At 42.8% G+C, this 17,279-nt stretch overlaps 1 protein-coding gene across 9 annotated transcripts in view; it reads right to left on the reverse strand.

Annotated features, from left to right (window-relative positions):
* Positions 1 to 227: 227 nt before the first annotated feature.
* MAGI1 (membrane associated guanylate kinase, WW and PDZ domain containing 1) overlaps positions 228 to 17,279 on the reverse strand; it is a 629,340-nt gene continuing 612,288 nt past the window's right edge. For 7 of the 9 annotated variants that reach the window (XM_042979370.1, XM_042979366.1, XM_042979371.1 and 4 more), the window contains 5 exons: positions 11,747 to 11,840; positions 11,541 to 11,601; positions 10,483 to 10,626; positions 7,876 to 8,014; positions 228 to 3,820 (listed from right to left, as the gene is read on the reverse strand). In XM_042979370.1, the coding sequence (XP_042835304.1) occupies positions 3,087 to 3,820; positions 7,876 to 8,014; positions 10,483 to 10,626; positions 11,541 to 11,601; positions 11,747 to 11,840 (1,172 nt within the window). In that variant the 3' untranslated portion in view covers positions 228 to 3,086. Of the gene's footprint in view, positions 3,821 to 5,714; positions 5,804 to 5,921; positions 8,015 to 10,482; positions 10,627 to 11,540; positions 11,602 to 11,746; positions 11,841 to 17,279 lie in introns of those variants that run through there. The other 2 variants (XM_042979372.1, XM_042979369.1) reach the window with 2 other exon arrangements.

Raw genomic sequence — 17,279 nt, forward strand, 5'->3', positions numbered from 1 at the left:
TTTTTAATACACAGTCCAGTGATGATGAGGCAGGTGGTCCACGGACCACACTTTGAGTAGCAAGGCACTGGACTACTGCTGCAAAGGCATAATTCCTTCCCTTTCAAAAGAACGACATGCACTGGGTCATTGCACTGAGTTGGAGCCAGACACCCTCATTTGATTACTTGACCGTGATACACTTGAGACAACGCAGAGACAAGAAAGATTTCAATCCAGAAGCAATAGTGGTTATGGAATGCATACATTTCCATGTATTTTTACAGTAAAAATGCATTAAAAAATCTTTCACAAAAGAAACTTAAAAAATACAAGTAGGGTGTTGAGTTCTCCCCCACCCCCCCAACCAACATTCTTTCAGGCATCAACTGTGTAACGGGTGGGTGGGGGATTCTTCAATGGTTTGATTTAATCATACAAAATACTCATCCATCATCTCTCATCAAGACATTTACATGAAGTGGGGGATTAGGGAAAGTAGGCTCACAAGAATCCATCTCCAATCTAAGGTTACAGTAGTTCAGAGAAAACTAGATCTTTCTGCTTAATGCATAGTCCCTGTACAGTACAGTATTCCCAAAGCAAATCTGATGTGTGGCAGTCAGAGGAAACTGTCACATCAAGTCTTCACAGACTGGTGAAGACTAAGCCCAGGTGGGTAGCACACAGATTTTAAAATGTCAAATATCACCTCTGACGACAAGAAAGACATTAAGTTGTTAATTTCACGACGTACTCCCCCAAATCCACCTTGATTTCATTTATTTAAAACTCTGGACCACAAGCGAGAGCATCGATCATTTAACATCACAGAATTTGCTAGAAACAGCGAGAAAATTCCTGGCAGTGGAGCCTTAGGAATAAAATCCCCATGTGGGCTCCTAGGAACCTGATGAAAAAGAATGCCATTATTCAGTCGTGTTCTCCCTCGGCCTCCCTACCACAGCTCAATGCTTGCTTCGCGTGGAAAACTGATAATAAAGATCGCGGTCACAGACCCTTTTCCTCCTTTGCAGCTACAGAATGTACACGGTCTCTGTTCCAGGAAAGGAACTAGTTTTGTACATGTCCACACAGCTATAGGGACTCATTCTATGTTATGTATAAACCCATAAGTCAAATAAAGCTATGAACAATGTGATATTTATATATGCATAGTGTTTTATAAAAAGATTGGCCCACATACTGCTTTTCATCAATACAGAAAGAGCATTAAGTCCATAGCACACGGCAAGAAATGAGTGAAGAACAGAACAGAGAATGCAAACAGAGCTTAATAATTCACAAGCAGGCTCCCCATGGAGGAAATGATGGTATCCAAACCGACTAAAGCTTTAGAGAATTACTTATATTGTCTCCCATTTTAAAACAGCTTTACATACCTGATTTAGATTACATTAAAATATATCCCAATGAATCAATTTGTTCCATATTCAGAAATATAAACACGTATCACATTCCTCACAGCTAAATTTTTTGTCATAAATTCTCTTTTATACAAGAAAAAAAGGCAACAGTTGTTTTTTTTTTTTTTTAAACAGGCTCTATTAATTACAATTTTTAACTCTGTACACACAAGGACTAACTGGTTTTCTCCATTTTTTTTTTCCTTTTTCATTGTTTCCTTAAACAGTACCATGAGAACAACAGTGATTGACTTGCAAAGTTGTGTGTCTGTATGGGAAATGCGAAACAGTACTACAGAAATACACAATGCATCCTAAGCAGCGGTTTGCTGTAGTGGTCCAACAGGTACAAGCAAACGTTTTGGCTCAGCTAGGCAGTAATCCATTTCAACCACATCCTGGGGCTATGAGCCGACCCAACCGCACCTCCTGCGGGATTGCAAAAGAATGGGTCATTCTAAAAAGAAAAAAATTGTTATGCTTTGTTCTGCTGTCCAAAGACTCAAAGGACAGGGTCATGAGGGCAGAGGTTTGCCAACTCGATCTAGAGCCACTGGGACTGTGTCTTGCTTTCCCTTTCAGTCATCCTGGAGACTTTTATTAGGGTTTCAAAGGGAAATGGGCATTTCTAAGAAGAAGCACCCCAAACCCTCACTTCTTTAAATATCAACAGAGAGGTAACTTCCACCAGCGCTCATTCCCTTGCCCCCAGTTGGGCTTACGCTACACAGGGGGGAACACACTTTCTGTATGGAGGATTCTCATGGTTCCCTCCCACTGGGCACATGGCTCCCCATTCGATCCACTATTTGGCCTCAAATCAGACAAGACAACACAGGTGTTCACTGTCGGTTCCTTCCGGTAGTTGAGCAAAGCTGTGGTGGTGCTGCCTTAATGAGATCTTATCGGATATTGGTGATACTAATGAACCTGATCATCTATCCGTGCTTGGGCTACGTCTGGGCAATGGCGGCCAACCTTCTCCTCTCTGTGCCTTTCTATGGCCAGGGAGAGTACAAACTGTTTTCTGAACCAACTATGACTCGAGAAGGCAACATTTCTTTGTGCTGTGTAGTTTAGCTATAAATATCCTTCATTTGCAGTAGTAGTCTCTTCATACAGTTTAATTTTAGGATCATTGACAATCCTAATCTGTCCCAAAGAGTCCTCAGCTTCTACAAATATAACTTTTGCCTTTTTGCTCTTTTTTTCAAGAAAAACTCCTAAACTACAGGACAGCACTACATCACTACCTAACAATCTACATCAAATTAATTAAACTTAATCAATTATTTCCCTTAGAGAAAATGATCAACAGTCCTATTTAACCAGGAGAGAAAAAGACTGCCCCCCATAAGGGAACGATTCTTGACAATTCTACAGGTCACGTAGAAACAAAATTTATATCCCTTCGGGGCAGCATTTGGCAAATAATTTCCAAAAAAAGTATGCATTTAAAAATACTTTCTTTAATATTATACATCAGGCACAACACTTTTCATATATATATATATTTTTTCTTTTTTCTTATAAGATTTCAAATGCATAAAATGTTTGTTGCTGTTATAGGATCATCGGGGGTCAGACGCTTCCTCAAGGTAAGAAACTAAATTATTTCACGTTTGTGACCTTCCTCTTAGAACCTTTGACACGGTAAAGGTTGGAATGTGCCTCGGAGTCTCAGATACTGAGGTCGGTGCTACATTCTTTGTAAGGTCGCCTTCTCTGCTCGGGGGCGTGTCTGGAGCTTCTGCCCGCGTCCTGTTTCAGACTGGGCTCTTCCCTCTCTCGGTGGCCGACCCTGTCCTCCCTGCCCCTCTTCTCCAGGGAGCGCTCGCGCCTGCGCTCGGTGGACTTGGCCCTGCGCTCCGGCGAGCTCCCTCTCCTCCGCTCCGGGGACCGCGTGTGATCCAAGAGTCTTTCGAGGGAGCGCCTCCGACGGCTGGGCGAGCCGTCCCTCCTGCGGGTGGGCGAGCGCTCGCGCCTCCGCTCCGGAGACACGTCTCGTCTCTTCTCGTGCTTCTCCCTCCTCTCCAGAGTGGTGTCCGCGCTGCGGGTGCCTTCTCTGCGCTTCTCCGGGGACCTCCTCTTGGGGCCATTGGGCACCGGCCGCTCCGGGGGTGCCTCTCTGCGTCCCTCCGCTGCCCGGTCCTTGGGTCGGCAAGCCCCGCTGTCGGGTTTTCTAGAAGTTCCGTTCCATGTGTGATGCTCAGTGGGGTGTCTGATATACTCTCTGCTGCCTTTTGGGTCTCTCACGTGTGCCCGCTTTTCCCCATGCGGTGATGATTTGTGAAGATCGGGTGGGTAACTGGACTCCAATGACGGATGTGGTCGGCGGTCGGGGGGCGCGGCCCTCACTTCCGGAACACCTTGTGCCCCGGCGGCGGCGGGGCCGAGGCGGTCGCTGCTGGGGTCTGCCGGGAAAATACAGGACAGCCACAGTTTGGTACGGCAGGGCCTTCAGCCCCTGTCCCCACTCCCACGCCTGAGCTCTCATTAGTCACAACAAACAAATAGCTAGCTGTTAAAGCAGGCAGGGCCAAAGCCAACTGACTCTCGGTGAAGAATGACTGCAACCACGAGGGTTACGCACTTAGTTCTTGTGGCTTTCGGCCTCTGGCTACTGTTGGCTGTGCTCAAGGCAGAGATCGTTAAGGAGCTCACAGCCGTCAGTGGGGACTCCAGTCTTGCAAGGCACAACCCAAACAGGGTAATCCAAAAGTACCAGAACATCCCACCCTATCTCTTGCTCTGCCTTCCCCACCCACTAACCCTTGCCCCCTGCCCACCCTTCTTGCCCCCCTCCCAGCCCCCACAATAGAAAACATTCTTTTCTATAAAGAATACTTATTTTATCTTGCTTAAAGATACTCTAGGTTATTGACCTGGAAGGGCATGAGGGAATTTTGGGGAGTCTATATTTTGATCAGGGTCATTAAATGGGTGTATAGAGAGGTTAAAAAAAAAAAAAAAGCCTGTGCGGTACGCTCAAGCTCTATGCGTTGTACTGCATGCAAAGTATACTATTTTAAAACACTTCTCTTAAAAAAGAAAAATCCAGGGTGTCGGGCAAAGGGGATTATAGAGGCAACGCAGCCGGATGTTGATGACCGGGACAGGTGACGGGTAATGTGAGGGTCCATTAAACATTCTACCTTTGTGAATTGTATTCAATACTTTTCTCTAATTTTGGGTTATGTTTAAGAAATTATTTTTAAAATGTGGGGTTTCCTGACAAATGAAAGGGAGTGGAATAGAGGTTGACATTAGAGGGGGTGCAGATGAAATCTTTTAGAGGTACTTTCCTTAGTATTAGACTACACAAGGCAGCCATAATTGCATCCGGGGGGCTGTGGAGTCACTGGACTGCTCCTTACAACATCAAGGCATCTATAGTTTAAAGCACAACAGCCCATGGGGGCTCCTATTTATTATTAAACAATTTGAAATGACACAGCAGATGTTTTAGGTTGCATCCGGAAATTATGAAAGCTCTTTTCAAAGCAGGGATGCTCTGTTGCAACTAACACGGTAACACACATCGTAGGATTCCAGGCAAGACCCTGGAAACACCGGAAACAACGTGCTGCCGTGTGGAGGGCAAGCCAGGGTGATGCAGGGATTGCGGGACCTCTTTTTAAGGATTTCGTGAGGCAACAAGGTCGACACGAAACAGTCTGTTTCATGAAAGATGTCCCAAAACCTAGGGTGGGTTTTGGTAGTAACAGGAATATAGCCTACAGCAGGGTTTGTAAATTTTCTGTAAAGGCTTTGCCGGCTGCATAGTTTGCCGTAACTACTTAAGTGCAACTCCGGTGTAAAAGCAGCGGTAGCCAACACATAAAAGAAATGGGCGTGGCTAGGAGCCCATAAAACTTTACTTAGAAAAACAGGCTCTGGACAGGATTTGGACTCTGGGCCGTAGTTTCCCAGGAGCTAACTGAGTGAGTAGAAAATGTCGTCCCTCTGTCTAACAAAGCCTTGCTGACCTAGGGGAGGGCCCTGTGATACGAGGCTTGTTCTTTCTGTTAGAATTAACACAAACAGGAGCTTATGGAAACATTTTAAGATTTGGGTATGGGTAGGTGCTCTATGCTCACTCTCATAAATCTAACCTTGGGCTTTCTTACACCTACTTTTAAGGTAAGGGAGAGCAAGACTTCAAAAGGGGTCAGCGGTGTACTTACAATTCAAAGAACGCAGGGTGCTCAGAATGAATTGCCAAACATATCAAAATAGAGCTAAGCAGAAGCAATGAGGAAATTAGGCCACAGCACAGAAACACCTAGTATTGATTGAGCTACAAACCGTAGTTTGATTATGGCCCATAAGGTAGAAGCAAGCCTCCCCGAGCTTTTCATTTCTCATACATGCAGCGATATTAGGAGGTATCATCGCTGTAGAAGGGAGGGCCCAGCACCAAGAACAGTCAGACAGAAAGAGAAAGAGAGAAAGAGAAAAAGTTGAACATTTAGATTCCCTATAACACAGAGGAAAGAAAAAAATCTGCATTTGTTAACATGGGGCAAAGAGAGTTTATTTGTCCAGTCAGACAGTCTAAGGCAACACTCAAATAAGGCTGCAGAGACCGCAATCGAACAGTGACATTTTTCAGACAGCCATATAAGGTGACTCAAGAACCCAGACAATGGATGCATCCTTTTTTCTTTTTCTTTTTTTTTTTTTTTTTCAAACAACTGGAACAATGACAAGCTGGCATAGAGGAGTGCATTAACAATAAACAACAGAAGACCAGAGGTCCCTCCCTCCCCCCACCCGAAGACCGCGGCAGTTAAATTAAGTACAAAAAACTCATTACAAAAATAGCCTCACAGAGAAGCAGGTTCCAATCAAGTCAGAAAAATATTGGAACTTAACATATTATAACCCATTTGTGACTCTAATCAATAGAATTAGAGAGATTTAGTCCAAATGACGCATGAGACATTACAGCAGCACAACTCTGGCATGTTCAACCCTTCTTGGAAAAATGAGTATTTAAAGGATCTTTATTTTTAGCCCAAAGAACATTTGTTAGTGTTGGATTTTCATCCTCAGTGCAACAGACATAGGTTTTGAGAAGGTACACAGGTTATTGACGATGATTCTCAAATGAAATATCACATCCAACAGAAGCATAGGGAAGACAGAAAGGGAGACAATGTTACACAGTTTCAGTGGCATCGATACACCTATGGTCAGAGGTTTAGCACAGTGCACAGCTGTGACGTCTTCATGTTGTCAAAATACCTCCCCTGTGGTTGGCCTTGTCTAAAGGGGCCTCATCGGATTTCCTCCCTCCTCCCACCTTGGGCCCCTTGTAGTCTACACCTGTATGAGTGTCCAACACCTGGGAAGACTGTCCTTCAAAGGAGTTCTCCTTTTCTTTGAGCTGCCTCTGAATTAAGGATCTGATCAAGTCCAAAATGCAACTGGGAATTGTGCAGAATGACTTTCAGAAAAGAGGGTGATAACAGATCAATCCCTAATAAAGGGGACCAACGTATATGGGGACCATTCAATCACAGTTTCTATAGAAACTTTTGTAGACCTTTGGTTGGGAAGAGAAGCCCTACATCTAGGGCATAGATTTTTTTTTTTATTTTATTTTAAACAAGACTCTCAAATAAATAGGACATAATTATTATAAAATACAGCATTTTGCCATCAGAACACTAAGCTAGGTAAAGATCATTGCTGTTTACTCAAATCATGTCTACACATATGACAAAGGAACTCTATGTATAACCTGGCTTTCCCCATAGGAAAGGTATAGTAACATGTTTCCCTCATGATGAGCACTGGGAATCTATTTCATCCTTTTTCATCTAAAAACATATGGCTAATATATCAACAGTTTCGTTTGTTTTAGAGTAGTGGGCTCAGGTGGTCTGATTGGGGGTAGGGACCAGCAAGGGGGGGGGGGATGCGGAAGTGTCGTATACAGAGCATAAAGGAGGTGAGCAAGGCCCCCAAATCATCTCAAAATTTCACACCTCTTCAGTAAAAACATCAAGAAACCAAAAAATAAAACAAACAAACAAAAAAAAGAGAGAGACAGAGAGAGAGAGAATTGTGCCTCAACATATCACTCAGGAAACCTGCTTTCCTGCTTCTGAAAAGGAGTATAGTCATTTTTGTGCTAACAATTGGATCTGAGAAACAGTTTGGCACAGTTCAAACAAACATTCCTTCACTCTTGGTGGGACTAGACAGAATGTTCTCTCTGATTATCAGAAAGGGGCTATAAAGATCTTGTCTTAGGCCACGTCCCAGTCCACGTAAGCAAGCAAGAGGATGAAATGTGTAGAGATTTCAGAACAAGCGAGGCAAATAATCACATGGTGCGAAAGGCTGGTAAGACACTGGTGAACAGGGGGAAACAAAAAGACTTTCCTGCTGTAGTTCTGGAGACAAATTCATGGAGTCATGCCAGGGAAGGAAGGGATGTTTTCATAGTTTGACCCACCATATTCTGGTACGGAGCCGTCTCCCCGCTTCAGAAACAGACGCACCCTGCGGCCACCATTCTTAATCAGTTCTATAGCCCGAGAATGCTTCATGTTTTTGGTGGTCTCGCCATTGATCTCTAAGATTTCGTCACCGATCTGCCAAAGAGAGGACAAAATGAGAAGATCGCAAAGGGCTTCACCGGCCGCTGAGGTGCTCTAGGATGTAAAGTTCTTCCATTTACTGATTTACTAAGTATTTATGGAGTCTAGTCCAGAAACTCTTCTGTTGCATAGTCCAGCAGTGAAAGAAACAAAAGCGTTTGCCCTCATGGAGATGAAATTCTAATGGGAGAAAGACAATTAACAAGAAAATTAGAGAAAAATGTGTAGGTTAGAAAGTGCAAGTGTTAAGAGAAAAAAATAAAACAGTACGGAAAATGTTAATTAACATTTTTTTTTAACTTTTATTTTTGAGAGAGAGAGAGAGAGAGAGAGAGTGCGAGCAAGGGAGGGAGGGCAGAGAGAGAGAGAGAGAGAGACACAGAATCTGAAGCAGGCTCCAGGCTCCAGGCTCCAAGCTGTCTGCACAGAGCCCGACGCGGGGCTCGAACTCACAGTCTGTGAGATCATGACCTGAGCCGAAGTCGGATGCCCAACCAAGTGAGCCACACAGGCACCCCTCCTTCCCTTTGAATGTGGGCTGGAATTAGTCACTTGCTCCTAACAAAAAGAATATGGCAAATGTGATGTGATATCCGTTCAAAGATAAGGTTACAAAATACTTTTGGCTTCTGTCTTATGTGCCCCCCTTTTTTCTGTCCTCTCACTTGTTCACTCTGATGCATGTGCTGAGCTACCCTACAGAGTCTGTGATAAGGACATGAAGGAGAGGTAGGGCCAACAGCCCAAGGGACACTGAATCCTGCCAGCTGAGCTGTGAGTGAGCTTAGAAGTAACTGCTGCCCGCAGAGAACTTTCTGATGAGAACACAACCATGCCTATACAATGATGCTGCATTTACGATGTGTCAGCTACTATTCTAGGCACCGGAGATAAAGGAGAGAACAAGACAGGCAAGATCCCTGCTCTCAAGGAGCTTATCTTCCAGAAGGCAGAAGAGGAAAAGCACTGGCTTTAGAGATTAAGGTCTTGAATTTGAGTCCTATCACTTGTTAGCTACCAGATCTTGTTCAAATCCTTTAACTTCCTGGAACTCAATTTCTCATCTGTAGAAGGGGATGTTAACAACACATTCCTACCAAGCTGTGAGGACGAAGCTGGCCACTACTGTAAATGTGTCTTGAGAACTATACAGCATTACACAAAATGCCATGGTAAGATTTCACTCCATCAGAAACTTTTTTGACGTAGGCTAACACATGGAAAAGCATAACCAATGTGCGTGAAACTTAAAAGGAAAATAGAGTTTATAGATTTCTTTGTATATGTACAAATTGTACATGTATATGCATTAAAAAAGAATACACAAGAAACTGGTAATATAGTCTGACTTTGGAAACTGTATTTTTACTATGCACTATTTTTCACTAATTTTTTATACCCATATGCATGGTCTACTTTCTCAATTAAAAAAAAAAAAAACGTTCAAAGGGGCACCTCAGTGGCTCAGTCGGTTAAGCGTCTGATTCTTGATTTCAGCTCAGGTCATGATATTACAGTTGGGGGGTTTGAGCCCCGTGTTGGGCTCCACGATGACAGAGCAGAGCCTGCTTGAGATTCTCATTCTGTCTCTCAAGAATAAATAAATATTTAAAAAATGTTCATTAAAATTCAATCTGTAGAAATTTAACAAGCAAGAGACTATGCCTCATATACAAATATCAAGTTCCCTACCTTTGGTCACTTTTTTCCCTCTTTCTGCTCTGGACCAGCTTCGTGCACTTTTTTCCTTTCCTGACCTGACCGTCTTGATTCCTCTTCATTCGTAGCAAACTGCTCCCTATGCATACGCTTCAATCTACGTGACCTATCCATTTTTTTTAAGCCATCTAATCCCCCCCCAGAAAAGTGACAAATGCATACACAGTAACAGATACCAGATTCCTAAAAAGAAGAGAGTGATCTTTTGGCATGTGTAGATTTAAAATTTGCAACTCTGACTACTGCAGAGAGACTGTGAATGTTCCCGCTTGGAGATGTGGGGCCTTTCCTGAGGCAGAGTCGACCTGCTCCTGAGGCTAAAGTAAGAGCCGGTGACTAGCAGGACACTGAATGGAGCTCACCACCCAGAACCTACAAGACTAGAGGGACTTCCTGCTCTCTAAGCATCCTGGTAAATCCTAGGATTTGCTGTGAAATGACGCGCTTACCATATGAGATTAAGTAGAAGAACTACGGACACAGGACTGATTTTTACTTCAGTAAGTTTGCGTGTAATTCCAATTCTTCATTCATCCCTGAACAATCAGAAGGGCTCACCTAACTTTAGCAGTTACCATCAACTATGCTTTAGGGAGAAATACACCCTAGGCGGGAGTCATGCGTTTTAGAGTGTTCTGAAAGCAGTATGAAATGTAGTTCTCAGGAACAAGAAGGTTCTAGCCACATCATGTCAAAAAGCCACTGGAGAGGACTTATTTTTCCAGACTCCTCTTCCTACTTACCCTCATCTTTCCACACCTTTCTGCTGGACCATCCTCTGCTAAGCGCAGAACATAGAGGTCCATGTTATATTCTCGGCCCCCTCGAAGACTAAAGCCAAATCCCTTGGCTCCTCTCTCTAGTTCCACAGTGTAAAAATCTTGCTCCTATTTAAAAAATGAAATGCAGTCATTCAGGGGAGAACGCATACCCACACATACTTCTTCTTCACATCGCTTCCCAAATATGCTCCTAAATGGTGATCTGACACAAAGGCACCGTCTCTATCCCTCTTTTGGTGATTCTCAGCTGTTTATTAACATTCATTCATCTGACATATTCGCAGATGCAGAATCTGAAGACATTTCATGAGTGTGCCTGCCGACCGCACACCAACAGACGTGTGTTAAAATTTAATCAGTGAGGCCACACATCGTTATTTGTGGCGGGAAAACTCATTACGTGGTGCCATTCTGCACAGGCCTCCCTGCCACGTGCCTGGAAAACAGCAGCGGTGTCTATGACCAGGATGCCAAGAGCGACCGCCTCCCATCTGAGGAGTGGTTCCCACCCAGGATGAGGAGGAGCTCGAGTGGGTTAGTGAATCCATGAACGGATTACTCCCAAGTTTCCTTCACCTGCATATTAGCGCATTCTCTCCTACCACCCTGCCAGACAGGTAGCTAGCTCTCCGGGTCTCACCTGAAATTCCCACGTCTGGGAAACACCTTAACAAAAAAAGACATCTCTTGGCATAAATACAGGCATGAATACCCCGAGTAGCGATTAGCACTTTTGCTCTTTCTCTGATGGCCAGTCCTTGAGATAAGTGCGGTTCTTTCTTTCTTTCTTTATTTTTCCCACCTAGAAGAGGATATCTAGGAATATTTTGCAAAGGTAGTAACAGAAAATGTCATTTCCTAGCCAGCTAAATGTGAGCTCATATTTGGTACATCCTCTCACAAAAGGTTATTTATTTTAATTGGGGGTACCTTATAAAAGATAGCTCGTAAAAAATAGCTTCAGAAAGTTGGAAGGAAATGTACTAAGCAAACAGAAAAAAAAGAAGAATGGCCCTCACCTGTGTTGCCTGGGGTGCTTTGAACTCAAACTGAGATTCCGGCTTTGGTTTGGTGGTATTCCTGCCAAAGCGAGAGAGAGAAGCGTAAAAGCAAAGCAAACCATGAAATTGAAGGGAAGAAAACAAAGTCAAGCATGAGTATCATCAGACCAGGAGTTAGTTGTTTCCCCTTAAAACTAACAAAAGCAACCAAAGTTATGTCTGACCTGGTCTCCTGGGCCCCTTGCTGAGAAGGGGCGTGTGTGGTGGTGATGGTGGCAATCTTCTCTGCGTTGGTCAACAAAGTGGCATTTGAGGACTCTGCAGGGAGAGGGAGAGAGAGCGCAGCAGAATGAGGGCCCCAGAGGAGAGATCATCAAAGCAGGAGGTATGCAGAAGTCCCACATCTGAGTGACACGCCTGGTTTCCCTATCACTGTTTGAAACCGTCCTGACTGGAATTTCTAAGCAAGAGTTCACAGAACCATTCTAAGATATTCTACGATGTGAGAGCCACGTATGTCCCCATTACCCTCCTCCCAACCGACATCCCCGCAAATGAACGGAGAAGTGTGCCCCCGAAATGCTTCCCTAAAATTGTAACCGAGGGAAGTGTCTCTCCCTCCCTGACACTTAAAAATGGCAGCCCCTTCAAAACACGGCACCACACTGGCATTACTGCCCCAGGATTGGACGGACTAATAACAAACGTCTCTATTACTGTTTCCTGCAATTTATCAGCAATATTGAGCAGAGTCCGCTTGATTTCCTCATGTGAATATTACAATCAGAAGTGTGCTAACATCTTGATAACTACACACACACACACACACATCTACCTTCCTCCCCAGTGCTTTTAATGAAGCACAACTGAAAATGTAGACTTCTACACAGATCTCGTCTAGAATCACTGATGAAAAATTAATTTTAAAACCTGCATTACTTAGAGGCAGAGTTTGTAAATAGAAGTTGTATAAATCATGAAGCCACCCTAATGGAATGAATATAATTATATTCTTAGGTAAATTGACTTTCTTCTCCGCTAACCACATTCATAAGCAACTTCATTAATCTCTAGAAGTCTGGTGATCCAGAATTTGAAAACACTCAAGAGCATGCCCTACAGACTGCACACCAACATGCATGTATTAAAATTTAATCACTTATATAGTAATGGTTATATATTTTTTTACTAATTATTTCTCCATTACGATCAAAGCAGATAGCAAGCAGTTATGAGCAAGCTGCACTTTAGTACTTAATTTTAGGTTGACTATTTGGAACTTGGCATCAATCTTCTCATCAAGAAAATACTACATGTGGTGGTTAGGTTCTAAGATTAGGCTATGAATGCCTATTTAATTCATAGCGGGCAATATAGCCTACAAGTTTCTAGGAGTCCTACAGCTCATAGTAGGCATCTTAATGCTTTCAGAATACATATACCTGCCCATAATGTGTAACAAAGTTTCTATGGGAAAATGTGTTAAGTATTCCCACCTGGACGATATCTCTCCACTGCAGTCCACTGCAGTGACAATACCTCCCAGAAATCCCAATGACATGTGGTCTGTCCTCCATTTTAATTTCCTAAGGATATTACGCAGCTTGGGTCTGGCTTCCTATTATTTTATTTCATTGCACACAGTTGTTAAAGTCACGGGCTTGAGATCCAGTCCCCCTTTCCCCACTCATTAGCCATATGTCTTATTTTACTCCTCTGAAAGAAGGGGATGATGACATAATTCCCTTCCCTTTGATAAAAATATTTGAAAAGCTTAGTATAGTACCTGACATATAGTAAGCACTCAATACATTAACTGGACTTATGGCCCTAGCTACCACTCCTAGTTTTTATTTTATGACCGTGGGAACTTAAGTTAAACTCTAAAACGAGGAAGTTGAATTATGATTTTAAGTTTGTATTTCAGCCACAGAGCCTGTGGTTCTCACAGTTGAGGCACAAGATTACTAAGAAAATATAACAGATCAAGTAAATTGTAATGTAATCCAATTCATGTTTTAGGCCAAGTTTCCCATAGTCTGTTTTCACCACTGTTTCTACAGATTCTGAGGGAAAGGAACCTGGGGTCAATTAAGGGTCAGAAATAGTGGCTGAAACAGAGGGAAAAAGTTTTGTGTGTCTGTGCTTTGATTTTCCTCTGAGCAGCCTCAGGTTCTTTACTATGCCAATACGCCTGGCAACCCCGAGCTGGGGAGGTGGTGTTTCTCAGGCTTAATGGGAGGCAGCTTAGCAGAATGGTTAGGAGGTCAGATTCCAGACTCGGACTATCTGGCCGTGTGTACCCCCAGCTCGGCAATTTACTGGCTGGTACTCACGCCAAGTCACTTCAACTTCCTTTGCCTCAGTTTTCTCTTCTGTACACGCATTATATCAGAAGTATCTCAGAAAATCCGTGCAAAGATTAAGGAGAAGACAGTGTTTGGGATAGGGCCTGGCACATGAAAACCATACAAAAGATCATCACCAGATTTTTTATCGGGAACATGGATTTCTGGGATTGCAATATTAAAAGCATATTATTGGTACATTTTTATGACTGCAGTTAACGAGCACAACCAAGGTGATTAATCTATGTGATATGCCATCAAGTACACGCACTGTCAGAACAATGGACTAAGAGACTGCACTGCCTGTCAATACGATTCCCCAGAAGTTTCATCAACCCATGTATTGGTCCTTTAAAAAAATTCATATTGCTCACTGTAATTAATTTTATGGAGACTCTCTGGGAAATCACAAGATTGTTCGGGCCATGGGGAAATCATAATCAGGATACCAAAAAGAACGTTTCGTTGTAATTAAAGTGATTGTAATTACTGAATTGTGCAGGAGTTTCCCTTTTGAGTCCTTGTGTGTTTGTGGTACCCAGGGTTTTTCTAGGCAGGTGGGATCCCATTCTGAAACAGTGTTCTCTCTCTCTCTTTTTTTCCTGCTGCCTTCATGATTTGGATTGAAGATTAACTTTAAGCATTAAAAAAATTAACATTTATATGCAAATGCTTTTTTGAGCTAGCTGAATTTCCTCCAACTGCTGTCTTTCTTAAATCTATGAACCGCCACCATTTCTTCATCATTTATGATGCGCCAAAGACTGTGCTAAGTCCATTTCCACTTGTACTACTCCATTTAATTCTTACAACTCAATGAAATAGGTTCAGTTATTACCCCACTTTACAGATGGAGACACTGAGGCTTAGGCAAGGTAGGTAACACGTCCAAAGTCCTCTGGAGAGTCTCACTTTCACGTGTAACAGAATTATGTGTTGGTGTCAGGGAAATCATATTTAATTGGCAAGTGCCTTCATTTTATTGCATAAGCACCACCAACTGTCACAAAACTATACAATATACAAAATGCCCTGCTTTGATTCTACATTTTATGGGCCATCTTCTGAGCACTAAAATAATTTTTAACATGCTCTGGATTTACAGGATGCATTTTGAGTATCAAGAGTTATACTCGGGGGACGTCTGGGTGGCTCAGTCGGTCAAGCGTCCGTCTTCAGCCCAGGTCATGACCTCACTGTTTGTGAGTTCAAACCCCACATTGGGTCCTCTTCTGTCAGCAAAGAGCTCACTTAGGATCCTCTTATCTCCCTCTTTCTCTGCTCCTTCGCCATTCACGTTCTGTCCCTCTCTCAAAAATAATAAACTAAAAAAAATAGTTATACTCGTTTTATTAAACTTTTAACTCTTCACCTAGAATTAAACCAAGACTTTGTGTTGAAATTCTCTCTAGCTTTTTAAATTACAGAGTTGAGGCCCATTATCCCAAATCTATAGCTCCATCCCAAAGCAATACGTGCGCCATATAATGAGGGCCTGATAAAAGAGCATGTGCCAGCACAGTATTATGAAGGGGTGTCAATGTATTTGACTTCTAAAACTCAAAGACAGATGGACAGATTGACTATTTTTATGACAAATTCCGGCAAGTATCCTACATCCTTTATCAAGCAGTGTCTACACCTACTTCAGCTCTCCCGGAGGAATGAAAATGGGTATTACTACACTTTCCATAGCAATCATGTCTCAAGCAAAGCATATCCTAGCTCTCAAGGCACTGTCACGGTGTTGTGCTCTATCAGGGCACTAACTTCTGACAGGATCTTCTATCTTGGGTTTCAGTATATCTCTATGGCGAGTGATTACAATTCCAGCCTAGTCCCCATGTTAATACCTTTAGCCTCCGTTACAGAATCCACATTACAAAGTCAAACAGATCAACAAAGGATAGAATCGTTCCCTTAAAATATTTCATAAATATTTTAATGCACAAAAACAGATGTAATAAATACCTAAAGGAAGGATTTGAAAATTTGAATCCCATAAATATTTGAAGTTCGGGGAGACCTAAAAAATGTGTATGGTCGAAACCTGTTCCTTTTGCCCTATTGTCTTGCTAGCTATCATATCCACAGAGCCCTCTATTAAGATATTTATACTATTCCATGCCTTTGCCAAGGAAATAGAAATGTCTGGGCTGCCACACTTTACTTCCAATATCAACAAATACTTTGAATCAGAGGGATCTAAAGTACAAACCTAAGACCTTAATATAAGTAATATATTTTTAAGCTTCTAAATATTCATTACCTTGAACTTGATTCAAACTGATGGCTCTGCGTTAGTCTGACTCAGCCAGGGTCTGCCCCGATTAAAGTCTCATTCCCCCCAGATTTCACAGAGTATTTCTATAGAAGGCAAGTGGTAGGAAGCATGTGTGGTTTGACTTGTCAAATTTAAGTTCAGATTCAGTATGTTCAGCTATTCTCTGGGCCTTTCTGCGCTGTCCTTACATATTTACTATCGCTTCCCGTATTTCATAGGAGAAGAAATTCTGCCCCCACTGCACCTCCCACGCTGGTCCCAAAGATAGTAAAAGCAGAGATGGTGAGGACCCCCCAATCTAGGCCTGTCCAAGATCTGTGAAGGCAGGCCTTCTAGGAACATGATAAACTAAATAAAGGAGAGTCATGTTTCTGAGCTTTTGTTGAAGGGAGCCGGTGGGGGAAGGGAGAGGACAGAGAAACATGAGAAGCAGAGTGAGGGAAAGTACAGACTGACATAAGTGAGTTGGAGAAAGTACTAGGTGAACGATGACAAGAGAAAACAATCAGGCAGCAGGAGGGAGGGAGAGAAGTGGATTCTGAGTGGGTTCCAAGCACTGTCTAAAAGACATCTTCCCATCTTCTTAAATTGCCTCCTAGGGTTTCTGACAATAGCACTCTGGAGAAGACGGGTTTCTAAGAACTTCAGTCTCCTCCTGAGGACCACAGCACAAACTGTCTTTGGGCTATTTGATGAATTAAGCATTAGTGTGAAAGGGGTGAAGGAGAAGAAGTCCCTAACACACCAATCCCTTTTACCTTACAGTCTAGCACATCCAACACACCTTCCCAGACAGGAAGTGGATCTGCCATGTGTTTCTTTCCCATTATCAAGCCACAAAGGTCACTGTGTCTTCCGGGTGTTGGCAAACTTCTCCTGGATTTGCATCTCCTGGATGTTGGATTGCTCTGACATCTCTCCAGAAACCCAACTCCCCTGCTTCAATTTTAATTTGTAAGATGGCCATTTTTGGCTCCATTAAAAAGATGAACATCACAAATCTATCCTCTGTTAGACCTGATTTCCTTTACCTGGTCTCTGAAATTTACAAAGTAATGGACGAAGGGTTTTATTATCATGGCACTGAATTCCTGCAATATTTTGGGATGAAATCACACCCTGGGC

This window comes from Panthera tigris, chromosome A2 (genome assembly GCF_018350195.1).
Source record: "Panthera tigris isolate Pti1 chromosome A2, P.tigris_Pti1_mat1.1, whole genome shotgun sequence".
NCBI classification, from domain to species: Eukaryota; Metazoa; Chordata; class Mammalia; order Carnivora; family Felidae; genus Panthera; species Panthera tigris.